The following is a 25,383-nucleotide window of genomic DNA, read 5'->3' on the forward strand; positions in this document are numbered from 1 at the left end:
TGGATTGAAGAGTTTTTAGCAAACAGAACACAGCATGTTGTTATCAATGGAGAGACGTCTACAGACGTTAAAGTAACCTCTGGCGTGCCACAGGGGAGTGTTATGGGACCATTGCTTTTCACAATATATATAAATGACCTAGTAGATAGTGTCAGAAGTTCCATGCGGCTTCTCGCGGATGATGCTGTAGTATACAGAGAAGTTGCAGCATTAGAAAATTGTAGCGAAATGCAGGAAGATCTGCAGCGGATAGGCACTTTGTGCAGGGAGTGGCAACTGACCCTTAACATAGACAAATGTAATGTATTGCCAATACTTAGAAAGAACGATCCTTTACTGTATGATTATATGATAGCGGAGCAAACACTGGTAGCAGTTACTTCTGTAAAATATCTGGAAGTATGCGTGCGGAACGATTTGAAGTGGAATGATCATATAAAATTAATTGTTGGTAAGGCGGGTACCAGGTTGAGATTCATTGGGAGAGTCCTTAAAAAATGTAGTCCATCAACAAAGGAGGTGGCTTACAAAACACTCGTTCGACCTATACTTGAGTATTGCTCATCAGTGTGGGATCCGTACCAGATCGGGTTGACGGAGGAGATAGAGAAGATCCAAAGAAGAGCGGCGCGTTTCGTCACAAGGTTATTTGGTAACCGTGATAGCGTTACGGAGATGTTTAACAAACTCAAGTGGCAGACTCTGCAAGAGAGGCGCTCTGCATCGCGGTGTAGCTTGCTCGCCAGGTTTCGAGAGGTATCGAATATATTGCTTCCCCCTACTTATACCTCCCGAGGAGATCACGAATGTAAAATTAGAGAGATTCGAGCGCGCAGGGAGGCTTTCAGACAGTCGCTCTACCCCGCGAACCATACGCGACTGGAACAGAAAAGGGAGGTAATGACAGTGGCACGTAAAGTACCCTCCGCCACACACCGTTGGGTGGCTTGCGGAGTATAAATGTAGATGTAGATGTAAAGAGAGCTCACACTATTATGAAGCCACCACCAGCTCGCACAGTGCCTTGTTGACAACTTGCGTCCACGGTTTGTTAGTTCTGCGCCACACTCCAAACCTACAATCACCTCTTACCAACTGAAATCGGGACTCGTGTGACCAGGCCACCGTTTTCCAGCCGTCCAGGGTCCAACCGACACGGTCACGAGTCCAGGAGAGGCGCTGCAGGCGACGTCGTGCTGTTAGCAAAGGCACTCGCGTCTGTTGTCTCCTGCATTAGTCCATCAACGCCAAATTTCGCTGCACTGCCGTAATTCGTATTTCCGTCGTACGTTCCCCATCCATTTTTGCGATTATTTCACGCAGTGTTGCTTGTCTCTGTCAGCACTGACAATACTACGCAAACGCCACTTGTCTCGTCCGTTAACAGAAGACCGTTGGCCACTGCGTTGCCCGTGCTGACAAGGGAACCTCCCCATCGCACCCCCCTCAGATTTAGTTATAAGTTGGCACAGTGGATAGGTCTTGAAAAACTGAACACAGATCAATCGAGAAAACAGGAAGAAGTTGTGTGGCACTATGAAAAAATAAGCAAAATATACAAACTGAGTAGTCCATGTGTAAGATAGGCAACATCAAGGAAAGTGTGAAGTAAGGAGCGCCGTGGTCTCGTGGTTAGCGTGAGAACCTCCGGGACGAGAGGTCCTTGGTTCAAGTCTTCCCTCGAGTAAAAAGTTTACTTTCTTCATTTTCGCAAAGTTATGATATGTGCGTTCGTTCATTGACGTCTCTGTTCACTGTAATAAGTTTAGTAACCGTGCGATTAGTAGACGAAAGGACGTGCCTCTTCAATGGGAACCGAAAACATTTGATCGCAAGGCCATAGGTCAACCGCTTCCTCCACAGGAAAACACGTCCGATATATTCTATACGACACTGGTGACGGCATGTGCGTCACATGACAGGAATATGTTGTCGACCCACCTAACTTGTACACTTGGCGAATGGGTAAAAAGATTCTTCCACCTTGCCCGATTTCGGTTTTCTTGTGGATGTGATAATCACTCCCAAAAAAGTGATGAAAACATAAGAGTTTGTGACATAAACTGTAAATAAAAAATTAAACTTTTCACTCCAGGGAAGACTTGAACCAAGGACCTCTCGTTTCGCATCTGCTCACGCTAACCACGTGACCACGGCGCTCCTCAGCTCGCGCTCTCCTCGATGTTTCATATGTTGCACATCGACTACTCAGTTTATATATTTTGCTTATTTTTTCATAGTTCCACACAACTTCTTCCTGTTTTCTCGACTGATCTGTGTTCAGTTTTCAAGGCCTATCCACTGTGCCAACTTATAATTAAATCTGAGGGGGGTGCGATGGGGAGGTTCCCTTGTGAGAGGTAATGCCCGATATTTTGTATTCTCGGCACACTGGTGGATCTCGGAATACTGAATTCCCTAACGATTCATGAAATGGAATGTCCCATGCGTCTAGTTCCAACTATCATTCCGTGTTTACATTACGTAAAGTCCCGTCATGCGGCCATAATCACGCCGGGAACCTTTCCACATGAATCACCTGAGTACAGATGACAGCCCTGCCAATGGACTGCCATTTTGTACCTTATGTACGCCATACTACCGCCATCTGTACATGTGCATATCGCAATCCCACGTCTCTTGTCACCTCACTGTATATCATATGGTATTCAACGATAACGCTGCGCCGGCCGGTGTGGCCGAGCCGTTCTAGGCGCTACAGTCTGAAACCGTGCGATCGCTACGGTCGCAGGTTCGAATCCTGCTTCGGGCATGGATGTGTGTGATGTCCTTAGGTTCGTTAGGTTTAAGTAGTTCTAAGTTCTAGGAGACTGATGACCTCAGCAGTTAAGTCCCATAGTGCTCAGAGCAATTTGAACCATTTGATTACGCTGCGCCTCATTTGTTTGTCTACCTTTTCGTGTTGTAGCTTTCATTGATGAAACAGTGAAAGCATATTTTACCCGCCCTTGTATATCTTTCCCTTTTCCAATTAATGTTTGCCTAATGCTCCCAATGAAATGCCGGAATACCTGTTTTTTTTCCTACTTGTCCAGGTTACATCACCTGAATTCCCTTTTTGCGAATTCTTCATTTTTGTTCTGCGTTTACTGAAATTTCAGTAGCCTTGGAAACGAGCTGCAGGCAGGTAGCAATGAACTGCATCTTTCAGATACACGTGAAGGCTCTTTCCGTGGAAAATTCCCTTGTATATAGAAATACTTTAGGCCCATTTCATTATGTAAGTGTATTATTAAGTCACAAAAATTCATTGGAAAAAAGAAAAACCGTTGATGTAAGGAGCCCTCAGAATTTTTTCCAGGTTTATGAATTCAGATTTTCGTTCCCCCGTTTTCGTAATAACAGGCTGTGGCAGGGATCCTTTATGTTACTAATTCCTGTAAAATGAAGTAGTCTCTGTCTTATCATCGGTATGTTCATAGTGTAATTTCATTATTCAGCTTTTGTAATTCCATAGACCTACAGGATCTGTTACGAAGTGGTTAGACAACATCTGTCTGTGAGACAGCTGTGCAATTAAGTGAAAACAGAATAAATGAAAATGAAAAGTTAACGATTGTTATTCAGACCAGTCACATTAATAAATTTTTCTGCGGTTCAGTCAACGCCCTTATGCAAGGCGTGTTTTTTGAGTAATAAATGTTGCACACACACACACACACACACACACACACACACAGACACACACACACACACACACACACACACACAGACACACACACACACACACACACACACACACACACACACACACACACACACACAGACACACACAGAGGCAGAGAGAGAGAGAGGGGGGGGGGAGAGGGAGAGAGAGTGAGTGAGAGGGAGAGAGAGTGAGTGAGGGGGAGAGTGAGTGAGGGGGGGGGGGAGAGAGAGAGAGAGAGAGAGAGGCATTTTTAAAACATTTTTATTGCTACAGTAGTACCTATATATGTTTCCCAGATTTTCAACGCAATTCCCTCCAGTATTAAGGCATTTAACAAAGTTAACAACCAGCTCCTGAATTCTGCCATTACAACGCCATCGTCGTTGCAGTGGCGCTGAAACTTAAGGAAACTTGTTATAGATAAGAGAGAAATCGTGAATGGTTTGTTTTGATGAATTTTTGCACCACATTTCTGCGTCAGGTCTTCACTAATACTGATGGTCACCCATTTCGCACTTTCAATGCTGTAACCTACTTTCTCACCATTCTATTGCTTACAGTGTGTTCTCCACAAACTTTTCTACGCTGTTGATAAATTTTGACCACTTTCCCGTCTTTTGGACACGGAAAGTACATCACTGCGATTATGTCGTTTTCGTGTCACTGTGGCAATCTAAAGAAGCACAGGCTAACGTAACTGCGAACGAATGCTTCCATTATGGCGCCTATGGGAAGCCGGTAGCTGCGGGTAAGCATTGCCCACGCGCGATCGCCTGTCACAGCACTGTTGAGACCCTATTCAAAAACTCTAAACAGAAATAAAACAAAAAGAACTTCAGAGTTATACCCGCACCAGCTCTGCAAACAATTTTTTCTGGAGCTCAGCTTGTACTAAAAATTCGTCAGATTTCGTAGGCTTATAGCAAGAAAAGACAAAACTGACATCAATGAATCCTTTTAACGCCTTGCGCTTCATGTTGTATAGTTGATCTCAAATGGAATGAACAAGAGAAGCAGACCTTTTCCAGTATTCTGTGCAAGAGGTGGAAATACCGAGCAAACGGGACGGCTGCTCTGGACGGAGATAAGCCGACGAGTTAGTGGCTGCTTCACCAACTGCTCATCGAAAGAGAGAGGAAAAGCGCCTTCAGAGGGTGTGACGCCCTACTGGAGAGCGGACTCACCTGTCTCTTGGCGCCTCCATTCTCTCCACCCTGCTCTTCGCTGTCGTCGGTCTGCTCTTCAGCTTCTGTCTTATCTTCATCTTCCTCCGTGTCTTCTTCACCCTCATCGTCCTCTTCATCTTCCTCTTCGTCCTCCTCCTCTTCCTCATCTTCTTCCTCGTCCTCCTCCTTTTCCTCCTCTACCTTAGAATCCATGGCGGAGAGTGCGACGATTATATCTCCTTCATCCTCGATCAGTATCGGCTCCCCGTCCGTCTCTTGGAAGAATATCTGCCGAAACAGAAATGAATGTCAGCTGAGACATTTTGTGTCGACGCTGCTTCTTCTAGCGAGATAGCGTAGCATTTTTTCAGAGAATACAGATCCCCCGTAAAATCTTAGTTTATTTTTAAATTGTACTCCAACTGCACGAATGATGTTGACGTACGCTGCCTGATAAAAAAAGTGAAGCACTCATAACACACAGTCCGATGCATTTGTAAAATTACACACTGCCGGTGGGTGTGCAAATGATCACAGTTGTGGTTCACTGAGGCAGGTAGGCCAGCCACCAGAGTGTTATTACTGCTGTTCGTCATGAATGTTGTTACAAAGCATGGTAGAGTATATATGCACGTGAATAGCGTGGGTTGTTGGGTGATCATTTTGAAGGACACAGAGATGCCGCATACTCGTGAGAGACGTTGTCAGCGCCGGACAGAGCTTTAAATGTTTTTGTATGTCCACCCTCGTGACTGATGGTCTGTGGGACTTCGGCCGTTCATTTACGTAATAAAATGAAACACAACCGTCGTTTTTTATTATACTGCAACCAATCTTTAGGTCTTAACTGACGCTGAGGGGGGTGAAGTCCAATCATATACAAGATCCCACCAGTGGACAAAACAGGACATAGTTGTTGGCCACTGATAGAATCGTGTATACGATCGGAGTTCACCCTCTCGGCGTCCTTTAAGGCCTGAAGATGCTGAACCGAGTCAACGAGACTGGTCCAATATAATATCAAGATGACTGCTGTACGTATTACATTTTATTACGTGAGTTTGGAAGGATCTCTATTCGATCTGCTGGCAGCATCGTGCAAGGTCTAGATTTGTGGGGCATTCGGATAATGCAGTGGCCCCACGTTGGACTGCATGGGCACCGTCTGTCAGGCACTTCACTGTGAGTTACAGAGAAGTCATGTAGATGTAGCTGCAGTGGTAGTTGTACGTGTTATTTTACTCATATGTCAGTTGAATGAATACATTTGGCTCTGAGCACTATGGGACTCAACTGCTGAGGTCATTAGTCCCCTAGAACTTAGAACTAGTTAAACCTAACTAACCTAAGGACATCACAAACATCCATGCCCGAGGCAGGATTCGAACCTGCGACCGTAGCGGTCTTGCGGTTCCAGACTGCAGCGCCTTTAACCGCATGGCCACTTCGGCCGGCTAGTGAATACATTTGTGCTATGCGTATTTTAAATTTTCGTTTTCTTGTTTTTGACAAACCAATTTGCTTACACTGTAGGACGTTAAATTTTCGTACATCAGATGATGACAGCATGCTTCTGTCAAAACTGTCCATAGTTGGCTTCAGAATAATTTCTTTTCAATAAACTGACAGATCGCTTTCATCACACAATCATATGTAAGCTACATATGAGACGTATTCGGAAAGTAAGGTCCGATTAGGCGCGAAATGGAAACCACTGTGAAAATCCGATGGAACTTATCAGAGGTGTTTTGGGCAGTGTCTTTAACGTACCTGTCGATCGCTTCACTTGACTCTTTTCAGTTCAGAACGCAAAGTGATCACGTAGAAAGGCCTGAAACAACAGTGTCTACCGCAAAGTTTGTGGATCTGATGAGAGATTTCGCCTGAAGCTATGCAACCCACATAACATAAATGTCATGCGTTCCTTTCTTCAACTTAATTTTCAGCCGCATTCTACAGGGACAATGAACCACGCTCCTGCAGCGTTTTCGATGGGAAGTGTTTGATCACCCACGATACAGCAGCCCTTAATTGGCTCCCTCCGTTATTTACCTCTGCTCACGTGAACTGCTGGCTACGAAGACAACATTTTGGCACAAACAAAGAAAGGCAGACCAGAGTGAAGAATTGGTGGAAAGCACAGGCGGCTCCTTTCTGTGACGAGGGTACTACGAAGTTTGTACAACGCCACGACAAATGTCAAAGTCGGAGTGGCGACTATTTAGAGGGGTAGCTGAAAGGTGTGGCTGTTCCCAATAAAAATTTTTTGATTTTCACTATGGTTTTGATTTCGCGACCGATAGGACCTTACTTTCCGAAACAGCTCTGGTAATTCCCCAAGGTAGTGTTATAAGCCCTTTGCTGTTTCTTATCTATATAAACGATTTGGGAGACAATCTGAGCAGCCGTCTTCAGTTGTTTGCAGATGACGCTGTCGTTTATCGACTAATAAAGTCATCAGAAGATCAAAACAAACTGCAAAATGATTTAGAAAAAATATCTGAATGGTGCAAAAAGTGGACAGTTCACCATAAATAAAGAAAAGTGTGAGGTCATCCACATGAGTGCGAAAAGGAACTAGTTAAACTTCGGTTACATGATAAATCAGCCTAATCTAAAAGCCGTAAATTCACCTAAATACCTAGGTATTACAATTACGAACAACTTAAATTGGAAAGAACACATAGAAAATGTTGTGGGGAAGGCTAACAACAAAGACTGCGTTTTATTGGTAGAACACTTGGAAAATGTAACAGACCTACTAAGGAGACTGCCTACACTACGCTTGTCCGTCCTCTTTTAGAATACTGCTGCGCTGTGTGGGATCCTTTCCAGGTAGGACTGACGGAGTACATCGAAAAAGTTCAAAGAAAGGCAGCACGTTTTGTACTATCGCGAAAATTGGGAGAGAGAGTCACAGAAGTGATACAGGATTTGAGCTGGAAATCAAAAAATGGGAGAGAGAGTCACAGAAATGATAAAGGATTTGGGCTGGAAATCATTAAAAGAAAGGCGTTTTTCGTTGCGACGGAATCTTCTCACGAAATTCCAGTCACCAACTTTCTCCTCCGAATGCGAAAATATTTTGTTGACACCGACCTACATAGGACGGAACGATCACCACGATATAATAAGGGAAATCAGAGCTCGTACGGAAAGATATAGGTGTTCATTCTTTCCGCGTGCTATACGAGATTGGAATAGTAGAGAATTGTGAAGGTTGTTCGATGAACCCTCTGCCATGCACTTAAATGTGATGTAAATGTAGAATTCATTGACTGTTCAGTTGGTCAGGAATGGCTTGGTAAATGTATAGTCTTTTCACTCATAAAGTGCAGTAACTAAGCTAAATTAGAGGTGTTTCGTCGACTTTGTGCTCTGTTTTATTAATCTCAAACCTTCATAGCATTACCTAGAAGTTATCATGTTAGTGATGTCGAAACTGAAATACCTCGCCCCCGCGTGAAATCGTCTTGAAAGTGTTGCAGTATTGGACTGTATTGGATTTCTGTCAAGCGGTATCTAATGCAGTTGAGACCCACAGCAGACACCGAAGGATCAGTAGACTTTTCTTCGATACGTCTTCCTCGCCTGACTTGCCCCATCTCGTGTGGGCCATGCACCAGTGATACTCAGCCACTGCTGGAGGCCTGGTTATTTTTCGTGTTTTGCTGTCCCTATTAATATCTATAAACAGGATATCGGACTGGACTGATCTGGGACCACTCTATCGAATGGGCTCGTTAAATTTCACTTCAAAAATCATTTTGTTAGCAACGGGAAAGAAATCGACGTCTTCCGTTTACACTGGACGTTGTAGGAAATTTGTGATACGCAGCGTTTGTTTGGGCTGTGTTCAACTACACATTACAAAAATGAAACTGCAAGTATCTGTCGAAGCACCAAAAGAAATGCACTTGATGACCCATTGGAGAGAGACCCTGTATATGCACTCGAGCGTAGGATTCCACAGCTTTTGCCACTTCGGTAAAACTTTTGTGGCTATACACGGCTGCGCCATCTACATATACATCTACATTTATACTCCGCAAGCCACCCAACGGTGTGTGGCGGAGGGTACTTTAAGTACCACTGTCATTACCTCCCTTTTCTGTTCCAGTCGCGTATGGTCCGCGGGAATAACGACTGCCGGAAAGCCTCCGTGCGCACTCGAATATCTCTGATTTTACATTCGTGATCTCCTCGGGAGGTATAAGTGGGGGAAGCAATATATTCGATACGTCATCCAGAAACGCACCCTTTCGAAACCTGGACAACTAGCTACACCGCGATGCAGAGCGCCTGTCTTGCAGAGTCTGCCACTTGAGTTTGCTAAACATCTCCGTAACGCTATCACGGTTACCAAATAACCTTGTGACGAAACGCGCCGCTCTTCTTTGAATCTTCTCTATCTCCTCCGTCAACCCGATCTGGTACGGATCCCACACTGATGAGCAATACTCAAGTGTAGGTGGAACGAGTGTTTTGTAAGCTACCTCATTTGTTGATGGACTACATTTTCTAAGGACTCTCCCAATGAATCTCAACCTGATACCCGCCTTACCAACAATTAATTTTATATGATCATTCCACTTCAAATCGTTCCGCACCCATACTTCCCAGATATTTTACAGAAGAAACTGCTACCAGTGTTGGTTCCGCTATCATATAATCATACAATAAAGGATACATAGATCACTTGCTGCTAGGCGAGCGCGACCTCACGCCTATGAGAAGCATTACAGGAGTAGGGTGCCGCTGTAAGAGTGGACAGCGTGTCGGAGCGTCAGTTGAGACCGCGCGCGCCACTTTCACAGGAGGCTGTCTGGCCGGCACGTCCCAGTCATTGAGCTCGATTCGCACTGTGCGTCAACGGAGGGGAGGGGAGGGGAAGGGAAGGCCATCGTCAAGTGGTGTGGTGACTGTGCCAGGGGAAGCAACGTCATGTCGTCCAGTGAAGCCCTGGACGGTGGGTATGAGCCTTTGAGGAACGAGCCACCTTAAAACAGACCCAGTATATGCGGTATCAGCATGACGCGACTAGCAGCGGTTTGTTAGCAGCCAAAACTAAATTTATAGCGGATATTTTTGACAGAGTGTCTTCGGTGAATGCTACACTCTTCTGCGAAACTGAAAGAATAGAAAAAAAAATCGTACAAATATTTCAAAACTTCATATATTTTCTCCAGATTGTATATACATAAAAACACTACTGGCCATTAAAATTGCTACACCGAGAGGAAATGCAGATGATAAACGGGTATTCGTTGGACAAAAATATATTATATTAGAACTGACAAGTCATTACATCTTCACGCAATTTGGGTGCATAGATCCTGAGAAATCAGTACCCAGAACAAACACCTCTGGCCGTAATACCGGCCTCGATACGCCTGGGCATTGAGTCAAACAGAGCTTGGATGGCGTGTATAGGTACAGCTGCCCATGCAGCTTCAACACGATACCACAGTTCATCAAGAGTAGTGACTGGCGTATTCTGACGAGCCAGCTGCTCGGCCACCATTGACCAGGCGTTTTCAGTTGGTGAGAGGTGTGGAGAATGTTCTGGCCAGGGCAACAGTCGAACATTTTCTGTGTCTAGAAAGGCCCGTACAGGACCTGCAACATTCGGTCGTGCATTATCCTGCTGAAATGTGGGGTTTCGCAGGGATCGAATGGAGGGTAGTGCCATGGGTCGTAACACATCTGAAATGTAACGTCCACTGTTCAAAAAGTGTCGTCAGTGCGAACAAGAGGTGACAGAGACGTGTAACCAATGGCACCCCATACCATCACGCCGGGTGATACGCCAGTATGGCGATGACGAATACACGCTTCCAATGTGCGTTCACCGCGATGTCACCAAACACGGATGCGACCATCATGGTGCTGTAAACATAACCTGGATTCATCCGAAAAAATGACGTTTTGCCATTCGTGCACCCAGGTTCGTCGTTGAGTACACCATCGCAGGCGCTCCTGTGATGCAGCGTCAAGGGTAACCGCAGCCATGGTCTCCGAGCTGATAGTCCATGCTGCTGCAAACGTCGTCGAACTGTTCGTGCAGCTGGTTGTTGTCTTGCAAACGCCCCCATCTGTTGACTCATGGATCGAGACGTGGCTGCACGATTCGTTACAGCCATGCGGATAAGATGCCTGCCATCTCGACTGCTAGTGATATGAGCCCGTTGGGATCCAGCACGGCAATACCTGAACCCACCGATTCCATATTCTGCTAACAGTCATTGGATCTCGACCAACGCGAGCAGCAAAGTCGCGATACCATAAACCGCAATCGCGATAGGCTACAATCCGCCTTTTATCAAAGTCGCAAACTTGATACGCATTTCTCCTCCTTTCACGAGGCATCACAACAACGTTTCACCACGCAACGCCGGTCAACTGCTGTTTGTGTATGAGAAATCGGTTGGAAACTTTCCTCCTGTCAGCACATTATAGGTGTCGCCACCGGCGCCAACTTTGTGTGAATGCTCTGAAAAGCTAATCATTTGAATACCATAGCATCTTCTTCCTGTCGGTTAAATTTCGCATCTGTAGCACGTCATCTTCGTCGTGTAGCAATTTTAATGACCAGTAGTGTATTTACGTTTTTATCTATAGACGCTGTAAGCTTTTTCTTTGTTCAGGTTTTGCAAAACGTGAATAATTTTCCCTATCAAATATCTAGTCTCTTTTGTGGGAGAACACGTGAAGGAAATATGTAAAATATCTTGCAGACTTGATACCATGTCGCCAAAACAAAGAAAGCAATAAAGTGAATTCGTGTCTCGTGCGCGCAGTGTAGTGTCGTGTAGTGTAGTGTCGTGTAGTGTAGTGTCATGTTCGTATTGGATGATGATGATGATGATGATGATGATGATGATGATGATGATGATGATGAAAGAAGGGATCGGGTGGAGCGCGGTGCCGACACACAGCCTAATCCTCTCGAACAGCACCAAGCTGGCCGCCTAACTTAACGTCCCCACCCGACCTACGGATCGCCATTTACGTTCTCCAGTACCACATGCCCTCGTTTCACGAGACCCTGCGCAGAGGTCTGGAATTTAATTCCTATTATTGGCGTATTGGCGCAAAGACTGACGGTCATGAGCCTTACACCACCACCACCCCTCTGCCCCTTGCCGGCCAAATACTGGCAGTGAAAATGTCACAAAGACTCGAGTTGAGCACCACCGCACAGGTGCGCGTTACCGCGACCTTGGCTACGAAGGCGGATAAAGAATGCAGTGAAATGATTATGATGCCACAACACCACCAAATCCGCTGCTGTAACAAGAGTCAGCGGGACGAGGCAGTAAATTTGCGTTGTTGCCAGAGTGACCGAGGGAGGTGGTAGAGACAGCGCTATGACATTGGACTCGCATTCCAGAGGACGGAGGTTCAAACCTCCCAATACTCCTAGACAGACTTAACCCTTCACTGCGCTGCTTTGCATATGTTCTAGGTACTGACCTGGCAGAAGATCCTAAGAAATTTTGGTCTTACGTCAAAGCGGTAGGTAGATCAAAACAAAATGTCCAGACACTCTGTGACCAAAATGGTACTGAAACAGAGGATGACAGACTAAAGGCCGAAATACTAAATGTCTTTTTCCAAAGCTGTTTCACAGAGGGAGACTGCACTGTAGTTCCTTCTCTAGACTGTCGCACAGATGACAGAATGGTAAATATCGAAATAGATGACAGAAGGATAGAAAAACAATTAAAATAGCTCCAAAGACGAAAGGCCGCTGGATCCGATGGGATACCAGTTCGATTTTACACAGAGTACGCGAAGGAACTTGGCCCCCCCCCCCCCCCCCCTTCTTGCAGCGGTGTATCGTAGGTCTCTAGAAGAGCGTAGCGTTCCAAAAGATTAGAAAAGGGCACAGATCATTCCCGTTTTCAAGAAGGGACATCGAACAGATGTGCAGAACTATAGACCTACATCTCTAACGTCGGTCAGTTGTAGAATTTTGGAACACGTATTACGTTCGAGTATGACTTTTCTGGAGACTAGAAATCTACCTTGTAGTAATCAGCATGGGTTTCGAAAAAGACGATCTTGTGAAACCCAGCTCGCACTATTCGTCCACGAGACTCAGAGGCCGATAGACTGAAGTTCCCAGGTAGATGCCGTGTTTCTTGACTTCCGCAAGGCGTTCGATACAGTTCCCCACAGTCGTTTAATGAACAAAGGAAGAGCTTATGGACTATCAGACCAATTGTGTGGTTGGATTGAAGAGTTCCTAGATAACAGAACGCAGCATGTCATTCTCAATGGAGAGAAGTCTTCCGAAGTAAGAGTGATTTCAGGTGTGCCGCAGGGGAGAGTCGTAGGACCTTTGCTATTCGCAGTATATGTAAATGACCTTGTGGATAACATCGGAAGGTCACTGAGGCTTTTTGCGGATGATGCTGGAGGTTTTAACAATGGAAAATTGTACTGAAATGAAATGCAGGAGGATCTGCAACGAATTGACGCATGGTGCAGGGAATGGCAATTGAATCTCAATGTAGACAAGTGTAATGTGCTGCGTATACATAGAAAGATAGATCCCTTATCATTTAGCTACAAAATAGGCCAGCAACTGGAAGCAGTTAATTCCATAAATTACCTGGGAGTGGGTATTAGGAGTCATTTAAAATGGAATGATCATATAAAGTTGATCGTCGGTAAAGCAGATGCCAGTCTGAGATTCATTGGAAGAATCCTAAGGAAATGCAATTCGAAAAGAAAGGAAGTAGGTTACAGTACACTTGTTCGCCCACTGCTTGAATACTGCGCACCGGTGTGGGATCCGTACCAGATAGGGTTGATAGAAGAGATAGAGAAGATCCAACGGAGAGCAGCGCGTTTCGTTACAGGATCATTTAGTAATTGTGAAAGCGTTACGGAGATGATAGATAAACTCCAGTGGAAGACTCTGCAGGAGAGACGCTCACTAGCTCGGTACGGGCTTTTGTTGAAGGTTCGAGAACATACCTTCACCGAGGAGTCAAGCAGTATATTGCTCCCTCCCACGTATCTCGCGTAGAGACCATGAGGATAAAATCAGAGAGATTAGAGACCACACAGAGCATGCCGACAATCTTTCTTTCCACGAACAATACGAGAGTGGAATAGAAGGGAGAACCGTGAGGTACCCTCCGCCACACACCGTCAGGTGGCTTGGAGTATGGATGTAGATGTGCAAACCAAAGTTTCAACTCTCCTTTCATCGTTGACCTTGAACTTTAGCGCTGGCACGTGGGCAATGTTGCTTTACGGAGGTAACTGATAAGAACTTGCCACTGGGATGCACTACTGAGCTCTTGGGGCGACGGTGTGCGTGTCGCTCGGTGTTCTAGCTCTGTCAGTCTCGCACACGTGGCTCTCTTTTGATGATGATTGTTGGTGGTTGTAAGCAATAACATGTGAACGTAAAAAAATGTTTTTGCTTCTGTAATCTTAGGAGAATATACTGTTCAGTTCAACTAGAATTTCTGCTAATAAATACGTAAATAATTCATGAATCTATTTTGTTTGCATATGTGCATTGCGCTTAATACAGCTCCTAGCCACACTCGAACGATAACAAATTAGCGTTTCCTTCATTCTGGTTTCTTATCGTTTCACGTGGTAGCTAGAGAGTTGTAGCTGGATAATTCTCGTGTTTTGAAACTGGACGACGTATAGTGAGGACTTGCGAAGAATTTGTGGCCCTAGAATGTCCGTCTGACAGGGAAAAGTGCTTAGATTTTGACTATTCGGATGAATGTCCTGCCACATCTGTAAATGAGCTGGAATCTTCAGACAGTGATAGCGAGCATGAGAGTATAGGACGACTAAATATAATTCAAATAATATTTTTGAGGATGATAATGAACGTGTTGCTGCTACGCCGGTACTACAAGCTTCTGAAAAACATAGATACAAAAAAAAATCATTTGGAAAAGACAAACAGTGTATTTCATAATGAAACATGATTCGCCTCCTAAAGGAAATTCTAAGGAACCACAATTACAAGATTTATTTTGACAGTTATTATACCTCTATAGATCTATTTGTATACCTATTCAAGCTAGTGATTCAATGTGTGGGAATGCTCCAGAGGAATAGTGCCAAAGTGTAGTTTTCAAAATAAAAAGGAGTTAACGAACGAAATACGTGGATGTTCTGAAGAATACATTACTGCAGTTTACAAAGTTGACATTTCCTCCATTTTGTACGAAGACAGCAGTACTGTCTGTTTTCTGTCCACTTTCGTCGGCGAGCTGCAAAAATCTCAGGTGAAAAAGTTTGATAGATAGGAGAGAGAACATAGAATGGTACCCTGTTCCACGGTTATTTCTATTTACAACTCGCATATGAGAAATGTATATCTAATTGATAGGAACATTTCCCGATAACAAACAAAGATTAGATCCAAACGATGGTATTTACCTTGGCTTTTCCCTTTGATTCATTTAACTGCAATAAATCCTCAACAGAAGGGTGCTCACTGAAAAAGTACAGGAGACATACCCGTGAACCAGAAGTAGTTTAGAACTGCATTGGCTGAAACACTTTGCCAGTTTGGTCCTGGAGCAAAAAATCGAGCGCAGATCGAATAGAGATCAACAGAATTAAATATAATGGATCACCTTACCTCCAAAGGATAGCGGATTAAATCCCTTTCATCACCGGGTAGTGTGGAATGAAAATAGAACAACGTGAAAACGCCCTAATTGCACAGGCTATACTTTTGTCATATATGAGAAATGCAAGTTAAATTTGACGGCCGGGGAGGCAGAGTGGTTCTAGGCGCTTCAGTCCGGAACGGCGCGACTGCTGTGGTCGCAGGTTCGAACCCTGCCTCGGGCATGGATGTGTGTGATGTCCTTAGGTTAGCTAGGTTTAAGTAGTTCTAAGTTCTAGGGGACTGATGACCTCAGATGTTAAGTCCCATAGTGCACAGAGCCATTTGAACCAAATTAAATTTACGTTTCAGGAAACACAAAACTGCTTTCTTGCATTTCACAGTATCTACACACACTTGCCAACCATGGGTTTTTGATAGCACCATTAATTCTATCATAGCTGTTATTCGTTTGGTGTTTGAAACTTAAGGTTTTATACTTAAAAGGTATTTATTAATTGTGTAAATTTCACAGGGTTTTACGTAAGTGTGAAGTGTCACGCATGATTGAGTACGATACGTTTCACACGGTTTTGCATAAATGCAGGGTGTAAAAAATTTATTATTTTTAGAACTAAGAATGTATTATTTTCACAATATTTTTCCTGATATCTTTGAACAAATTTAAAAACAAATGTATCATATGTCTTCTAAATTAATGAAGGGTTAAGTTTCGAGTGATTTAACTAAACCGCTGTCAGCGACTGCCTGGAAAGAGCACGGACGGTTGCCTACCTCAATATGAGCGCCTGCTTCATCGCTAGTGACCTCGTCGTCGAAGGGGCCGTTAAGCTGTACTCTTCTTCGTCCTGCCGCTCCACCTTCCTGCTACTACAGGCCGTCAAAACTTCTTTCCGACATTACTTTAGGGCAACTTGCCTCCGATTGAATGCCTAGTGTCACGCTAGACGTTCCGTTCTGTTGTGTGACGTCTAGTGTGGCTCCAACTTTAATAATAAGCAACAGAATGCTGTTTCGTTGCGGCAATAGAGACACTGTGTTTGCTGGGCTGTGGCTCTGAGGCTAACGAGTACTACTCACGAGCGGTGGAAAGGTTCGACTGCGTAATTATGCATCCAATCAGTTTTTCCCATGTATTACTGCACCTATCTATTCCTGTATTGTGACTTATTCAACTAACTTCTCTCCGGATGAAAAAATTGAAAAAGCGACCAGTGACTCGTGCAACATAAACCAACCGGTTTTCTAAGCTTCATTCGTAGCCGAAATAGAGGCATCAGCATTTCGGGGTTGAAGCTCTTTTGTCCGTGTTCGCTATAACAATACGTATGCTTTTGGATGGGGTCCGCTTTAAGCAAAACACAATTTTGCTTTTATCCCAGACATGTTTCCCTGCATCGTCAGTGGGCTTTTATTTTATGGCTGTTAAACATAAGGAATGTTCTTTACTGTCTGTATACATGTAAATAACAGTTTTTGTTTTCACTGTTTTCCAGCTGTAAAAACCAGATGGCTGACAGTGGAACTTACACACACACACACACACACACACACACACACACACACACACACACACGCACACACACACCAAATGCACAGACACCTCTGAAAGGTTCATAACAGCCGCCAGGAACACCTTCAACTGTTCCATTGTCAGCCATCTTGTTTTTTACAGGTGGAAAACGGTGAAGCAGTGACAGCGAGAACTCATTGCATAGAACTTCACAGTGAAGAAGATCAGGAAAAAAGAAATCGTAAGTGAAACATAACGTAAATACACACACACACACACACACACACACACACACACACACACACACACACACACACTAATTTCAGGCATAGCCATAACAGTTTCCAAGTCATAATTTTTGCTTAAATAAATAATTTGTCTACATTAAGTTGTATATGGTTGCAAATGACAAACTTCAAATGGTTCTAAGCACTATTAGACTTAACATCTGAGGTCATCAGTCCCCTAGACTTAGAGCTACTTAAACCGAACTAACTTAATGACATCACACACATCCATTCCCGAAGCAGGATTCGAACCTGCGACCGTAGCAGCAGCGCGGTTCCGGACTGAAGCGTCTAGAACCTCTCGGCCACATAGGCTGGCTAGATGAAAAACTGTGAAAGAAAACAGTCACTGTAAAAACATAACATTTGAGGAAAACCACACTATGTGCTAAAAGGTATAAATTCATAATTTGTGTGTTACTTCAAACATCTGACGAAACGATTTAAAAACTGTTATTTACATGTTTACAAACAGTACAGAACATTCCTTATGTTTAACAGCCATAAAATAAAAGCCCACCGATGATGCTGCAACTGCAGTGAAACATGTTCGGAATAAAAAACAGAAATTGCGTTTTGCTAAACGCGGACCCCTTCCAAAAACATATGCATCGGCATTTTTTAAAAAAAATGAACGACTGTATTTTTTAGCACTAGCATACGTATGTGAGACAAAATTAATTGGTGCAATTCTTTCTAGGTCGGATAAGACATTATGGAGTGAAGGTAAACACGAAGTCCAGTCACATTAATGATATCACCGTGTTAGACGTCAATGTACAATTAGCACTCACATAGGGCAGGCGGCAGCAATCTGAGTAGAGGGTACGCAAAGCGTGCCGTGGGGACACAGTAAACAGTGCAGCAGCTGACGTAATGCAGAATCGAAGCGATTTTTCGCCTCCCGCCGTGTATGACAAAATGACGCTACCCAAAACCTGCGCCGAGGCAACTGTAGTACAACTCGGGCAGTAGACGATAGGGCTGAACGGTGGTTGCGGAGATGTGTGCGGGCGAATAGACCTGCAACTGTTGAGCAACTGATCGCCCAGGCGAACCAAGAGTCTACCAACAGTATCCTGAACGACTGTTCAGAGAACGTTGCTGCGTGTATGCCTCCAATGCAGGCGCCTGGTTCGTGCACCAATGCTGACTGTTGCTCATCGACGAAAAAGGCTGGAATTTGGACGTCAGTACCACGTCTGGACGTCCAGCGAGTGGCGACAGGTGGACTTTTCAGACGCATCACGTTTTAAACTCCATTAGATGATGGCTGTTGAGGGTTACGTCGTGAAACGTCTGAAAACAAACACCCTGCAAGAGTTACGGTCTGGGGAATGCCTTCATGGGATTCCTTGGGCGACTTCGTCATCTTGGAAGGCACAGTGGATAAACACAACTATGCATCTATTGTACACTACAGGCCGTTAAAATTGCTACACCACGAAGATGACGTACTACAGACGCGAAATTTAACCGAGAGGAAGAAGATGCTGTGATATGCAAATGATTAGCTTTTCAGAGCATTCACAGAAGGTTGGCGCCGGTGGCGAACCTACAACGTGCTGATAAGAGGAAAGTTTCCAACCAATTTCTCATACACAAACAGCAGTCGACCGGCGTTGCCTGGTCAACCGTGTTATGATGCCTCGTATAAGGAGGAGAAATGAGTACCGTCAAGTTTCCGATTTTGATAAAGGTCGGATTGTAGCCTATTGCGATTGCGGTTTATCGTATCGCGACATTGCTGCTCGCATTGGTCGATATCCAATGACTGTTAGCAGAATATGGAATCGGTGGGTTCAGGAGGGTAATACGGAACGCCGTGCTGGATCCCTACGGCCTCGTATCACTAGCAGTCGAGATGACAGGCATCTTATCCGCATGGCTGTAACGGATCGTGCAGCCACTCTCGATCTTTGAGTCAACACATGGGGACGTTTGCAAGACAACAACCATCTGTACGAACAGTTCGACGACGTTTGCAGCAGCATGGACTATCAGCTCGGAGACCATGGCTGTGGTTACCCTTGACGCTGCATCACAGACAGGAGCGCCTGCAGGATGGTGCACTCCACGATGAACCTGGGTGCACGAATGGCAAAACGTCATTTTTTCTGATGAATCCAGGTTATGTTTACAGCATCATGATGGTCATATCCGTGTTTGGCGACATCGAGGTGAACGCATATTGGAAGCGTGTGTTCGTCATCGCCATACTGGCGTATCACCCGGCGTATGATGGTATGTGGTGCCATTGATTACACGTCTCGGTCACCTCTTGTTCGCACTAACGGCACTTTTAGAACAGTGGACGTTACATTTCAGATGTGTTACGACCCGTGGCTCTACCCTTCATTCGATCCCCGCGAAACCCTACATTTCAGCAGGATAATGCACGACCGCATGTTGCAGATCCTGTACGGGCCTTTCTGGATACAGAAAATGTTCGACTGCTGCCCTGGCCAGCACATTCTCCAGAACTCTCACCAACTGAAAACGTCTGGTCAATGGTGCCCGAGCAACTTGCTCGTCTCAATACGCCAGTCACTACTCTCGATGAATTGTAGTATCGTGTTGAAGCTGCATGGGCAGCTGTACCTGTACACGCCATCCAAGCTCTGTTTGACTCAATGCCCAGGCGTATCAAGGCCGTTACTACGGCCAGAGGTGGTTGTTCTGGGTACTGATTTCTCAGGATCTATGCACCCAAATTGCGTGAGCATGAAGTCGCACGTCAGTTCTAGTATAATATATTTGTCCAATTAATACCCGTTTATCATGTGCATTTCTTTCTGGTGTAGCAATTTTAATGGCAAGTAGTGTACCTTGGGGATCACTGCCATGCCTACATACAGTTTGTTTTTCTGCAGCTAATTTGCATCTACCAGCTGGACAATGCAACTTGCGACACTGGATGGCGTGAACGTGCATGCTTCGAGCAGCACCAGGCTGACTTTACCGCACACCTGTGGCCACCAAACCCCCGGATTTAAACCCAGTCGAGAGTCTGTGGGCTGTGCACCCCATGGACCCTCAACCGCGAATCCTGGCACAGCTGGTCGTGGTACTGGCCTTCCAGAAGCTCGTTGACCCTCTCCCTCCCTTCACATCTTGCAGTGGTCTGTGCTGCATAAGGTGGTTACCCAGACTTTTGAAAGATGCTCACATCGACGTAAGTGGCTAGTGCAGGATAGGACTATTTTTGCGCTATTGCTGCGGTCGTTTAAATGACACACCGCCCAAAAGTTTTAGTCCGCTCCCCACGGTAACCAGCGTTTGTAGTGTCCCTTTTGCAATATTCACCATTATCGAGGTGAAACAAATAAAAATGACTGTATGTGACTGAAAATGAACTGCAAACATCGATTTATCTGCGAAAGGTAATAACACTAACTGTAAAAATATACAATATAGATCGATAGATGCAGAAAAGACATTTTTATTGTATGAGATTATAATGTGTAAGTAATTAAAAGAAGTATTATCTTTGTAAGAGTATAAAACACAATGCAATGCTCATTCTTCTGTCTAGTCTGTTTTGTTCTGTTCGTTCTGCTGTTAGCTGGAATAAGGTACGCAAGCTATTGTGCTGCGCTAGCATTTGTTTCTTCTGTAACGTAATTGCAAATATTTAATGGTGTAAACTGTGTCCTAGTAAGAATATATTAGTATAAAGTGATCTCCGTGTGTTATTTCAAGAACCTACGCCACATTTATCTTATGAGAAGAATATTTAATGAAAATTATTTAGCATGTTTCCAGCTGCTGCGGAGCGAGTAACAGTGATCTGACTGTTAACAATTAGCCGTCATTACGCGGTACATTTAAAAATATTTTTTCACAGCACAATGTCTGATAGCCGGAGCGGATGAAATTATGTAAAAATATTCAGTGAGATTAATTGAAGGAATCCAATGAAATAATTTTATTAAAACTTGTCTATTTTCTGTGATAGTAATAATTTCAGATCAGTGGACTGGAGCTGAGTAATACTACGCTATTGCATTTACAGTAATTTGTAGGGAGCCTGGCGCTCGATAAAACCAGATATAATACGTAATTGGCAACCTACGAAATTCATTATTTTGCTTATTATATCTCTTGTATTTTTTTGAAAGCTAAACGTAAAAACTAACTTCACTAAAAATCAGTAACAGATCACGATAAATCAAACGACAAACAAATTTACTAGGAGAGTGTTTCCTCTAGAATAAGTAGTTACACATAATTTTTTTAAGAGATATAATACGTTGTAGAGCATTTGTTATTATTTATTTATTTGGCTTTATAGCAATAGAAAGTTCGATGGACGGACATAAGTTCTTAATGGAAAAATGTTCAAATGTGTGTGAAATCTTATGGGACTTAACTGCTAAGGTTATCAGTCCCTAAGCTTACACACTACTTAACCTCCTGAGGACAAACACACACACCCATGCCCGAGGAAGGACTCGAACCACCGCCGGGACCAGCCGCACAGTCCATGACTGCAGCGCCCTAGACCTCTCGGCTAATCCCGCGGGGCTGTTAATGGAAAATTAAAAACTAAAAGACGAACATCAAACAGCCGTAATCCGACAGTGCCAAGTTAACATCAGTGAAATTTTGGCAACAGAACAATGACAGGAGTGTGAAGTACAAAGATAAGTTGGTTATATAAATTAAAAATACAAAATTACGACCCAGGATTCGAACTGGGCCGGTTACAGAGGAGAGTGACATCTACAGCAATTTATAATTCAAAGCTAAAGAACGACGTCCTTGCCAAAGATGAGTTCTTAATCAAAAGTAAAGTCACAAACAGACACCCCAGTTGATGAAGGTTTCTCAGGTCTCCAGCCGGGTGGTAGCGTCGCGAGATATCAACGCTACCACCCGCTGGAAACCCGAGAAACCTTCATCAATATTTTAAGCCGGGATAGCCTACGTGTGGTTCCTGAACAGGGGCAGCAGCCTTTTCAGTAGTTGCAGGGGCAACAGTCTGGATGATTGACTAATCTGGCCCTGTAACACTAACCAAAACGGCCTTGCTGTTTTGGTACTGCGAACGGCTGAAAGCAAGGGGAAACCACAGCCATAATTTTTCCCGAGGGCATGCAGCTTTACTGTATGATTAAATGATGATGGCGTCCTCTTGGGTAAAATAGTCCCCCATTCAGATCTCCGGGCGGGGACTACTCAAAAGGAAGAAAAGGCAAACCTACGTTTCTAGCATTTGTAGACTTAGAGAAAGTTTCTGACAATGTTAGCTGGAATACTCTCTTTCAAATTCTAAAGATGTCAGGGGTAAAATACAGGGAGCGAAAGGCTATTTACTATTTGTACAGAAACCAGATGGCAGTTATAAGAGTCGAGGGGCATGAAAGGGAACAGGAGTGAGTGAGACAGGGTTGTAGGCTCTCCCCAATGTTATTCAATCTGTATATTGAGCAAGCAGTAAAGGAAACAAAAGAAAAATTCGGAGAAGGTATTAAAATCCATGGAGAAGGAATAAAAACTTTGCGGTTCGCCGATGACATTGTAATTCTGTCAGAGACAGCAAAGGACTTGGAATATCAGTTGAACGGAATGGACAGTGTCTTGAAAGGAGGATATAAGATGAACATCAACAAAAGCAAAACGAGGATAATGGAATGTAGTCGAATTAAGTAGGGTGATGCTGCGGGAATTAGATTAGGAAATGAGACGCTTAAAGTAGTGAAGGAGTTTTGCTATTTGGGAAGCAAAATAACTGATGATGGTCGAAGGAGAGAGGATATAAAATGTAGACTAGCAATGGCAAGGAAAGTGTTTCTGAAGAAGAGAAATTTGTTAACATCGAGTATAGATTTAAGTGTCAGGAAGTCGTTTCTGAAAGTATTTGTATGGAGTGTAGCTATGTATGAAAGTGAAACATGGACGATAAATAGTTTGGACAAGAAGAGAATAGAAGCTTTCGAAATGTGGTGCTACAGAAGAATGCTGAAGATTAGATGGGTAGATCACATAACTAATGAGGAAGTATTGAATAGGATTGGGGAGAAGAGAAGTTTGTGGCACAACTTGACCAGAAGAAGGGATCGGTTGGTAGGACATGTTCTGAGGCATCAAGGGATCACCAATTTAGTATTGGAGGGCAGTGTGGAGGGTAAAAATCGTAGAGGGAGACCAAGAGATGAATACACTACGCAGATTCAGAAGGATGTAGGCTGCAGTAGGCACTGGGAGATGAAGAGGCTTGCACAGGATAGAGTAGCATGGAGAGCTGCATCAAACCAGTCTCAGGACTGAAGACCACAACAACAACAGCCTACAGTCAGAGGCATCCCAGTTCCCGAATCAGTCTGGTTCCATAGGAGGACAATATGCACATAACTCATAGGTCAAAGCTGCGTTGAAGTGTCGAGACGTGGATTATTTTGGTGAGGCAAAAATCATTTGAAGTGGAAATGTTAGGTTTCTGACATTGTATTCCCTCGACAAATGTGCATCCGCATATGTATTCTCCAAATCATTGTCAAGTGCACGGCAGAGGGTAATCATCGTTGTAGCTGTTATTATCTCTTCTGTGGGTTCCATTCATGTATGGAGTGCGAGAAGAAAGATTGTTTGAACGCTTCTGTGGGCGCTATTAGTACTCTGATCTTGTCTTCGTGATCCCAACAGAACAGACACTTAGTGGTTTGTACTATGTGTGTAGATTCCTCACTTAAAGTTGCTTCTTCATACTTCGTAAGTAATGTTTCACGGGATAGAATGTGTCCGTCTTCAAGGTTTTACCAATTCAGTTTTTCAGCGTCTCCGTGCCAGCCTTCCTTGTGTCACAAAACACCTGTGATCAATCTTGTCACTTCTTTATGTATGTGCTCAGTGTGAGGCCTTGCTCACTCTTCTCGTATAGGGTGCCTGAGGGATGCTGCGTTTTCGGATTGCTGTGCAACAATTCAAGCAAATACGAGGACAGTTCAATAAGTAATGCAACGCATTTTTTTTCTCGGCCAATTTTGGTTGAAAAAACCGGAAATTTCTTGTGGAATATTTTCAAACATTCCCGCTTCGTCTCGTATAGTTTCATTGACTTCCGACAGGTGGCAGCGCTGTACGGAGCTGTTAAAATGGCGTCTGTAACGGATGTGCGTTGCAAACAACGGGCAGTGATCGAGTTTCTTTTGGCGAAAAACCAGGGCATCTCAGATATTCATAGCCGCTTGCAGAATGTCTACGGTGATCTGGCAGTGGACAAAAGCACGGTGAGTCGTTGGGCAAAGCGTGTGTCATCATCGCCACAAGGTCAAGCAAGACTGTCTGATCTCCCGCGTGCGGGCTGGCCGTGCACAGCTGTGACTCCTGCAATGGCGGAGCGTGCGAACACACTCGTTCGAGATGATCGACGGATCACCATCAAAGAACTCAGTGCTCAACTTGACGTTTCTGTTGGTAGTGCTGTCACAATTGTTCACCAGTTGGGATATTCAAAGGTTTGTTCCCGCTGGGTCCCTCGTTGTCTAACCGAACACCATAAAGAGCAAAGGAGAACCATCTGTGCGGAATTGCTTGCTCGTCATGTGGCTGAGGGTGACAATTTCTTGTCAAAGATTGTTACAGGCGATGAAACATGGGTTCATCACTTCGAACCTGAAACAAAACGGCAATCAATGGAGTGGCGCCACACCCACTCCCCTACCAAGAAAAAGTTTAAAGCCATACCCTCAGCCGGTAAAATCATGGTTACAGTCTTCTGGGACGCTGAAGGGGTTATTCTGTTCGATGTCCTTCCCCATGGTCAAACGATCAACTCTGAAGTGTATTGTGCTACTCTTCAGAAATTGAAGAAACGACTTCAGCGTGTTTGTAGGCACAAAAATCTGAACGAACTTCTCCTTCTTCATGACAACGCAAGACCTCACACAAGTCTTCGCACCCGAGAGGAGCTCGCAAAACTTCAGTGGACTGTTCTTCCTCATACACCCTACAGCCCCGATCTCGCACCGTCGGATTTCCATATGTTTGGCCCAATGAAGGACGCAATCCGTGGGAGGCACTACGCGGATGATGAAGAAGTTATTGTTGCAGTACGACGTTGGCTCCGACATCGACCAGTGGAATGGTACCGTGCAGGCATACAGGCTCTCATTTCAAGG

The 25,383-nt window shown here is 44.3% G+C and overlaps 2 protein-coding genes across 3 annotated transcripts in view; one reads left to right on the forward strand and one right to left on the reverse strand.

Moving 5' to 3' along the window:
- LOC126094532 (protein SPT2 homolog) overlaps positions 1-25,383 on the reverse strand; it is a 591,136-nt gene that overhangs the window by 346,107 nt on the left and 219,646 nt on the right. The window contains exon 2 of the mRNA XM_049908953.1: positions 4,855-5,124. Within this exon, the coding sequence (XP_049764910.1) occupies positions 4,855-5,124 (270 nt within the window). The remainder of the gene's footprint in view (positions 1-4,854; positions 5,125-25,383) is intronic.
- The window catches only part of LOC126094533 (zinc transporter 1), a 679,313-nt gene that overhangs the window by 181,127 nt on the left and 472,803 nt on the right, over positions 1-25,383 (forward strand). The gene's annotated exons all lie outside the window — the stretch shown is intronic.

This window comes from Schistocerca cancellata, chromosome 8 (genome assembly GCF_023864275.1).
Source record: "Schistocerca cancellata isolate TAMUIC-IGC-003103 chromosome 8, iqSchCanc2.1, whole genome shotgun sequence".
Taxonomy (NCBI): Eukaryota; Metazoa; Arthropoda; class Insecta; order Orthoptera; family Acrididae; genus Schistocerca; species Schistocerca cancellata.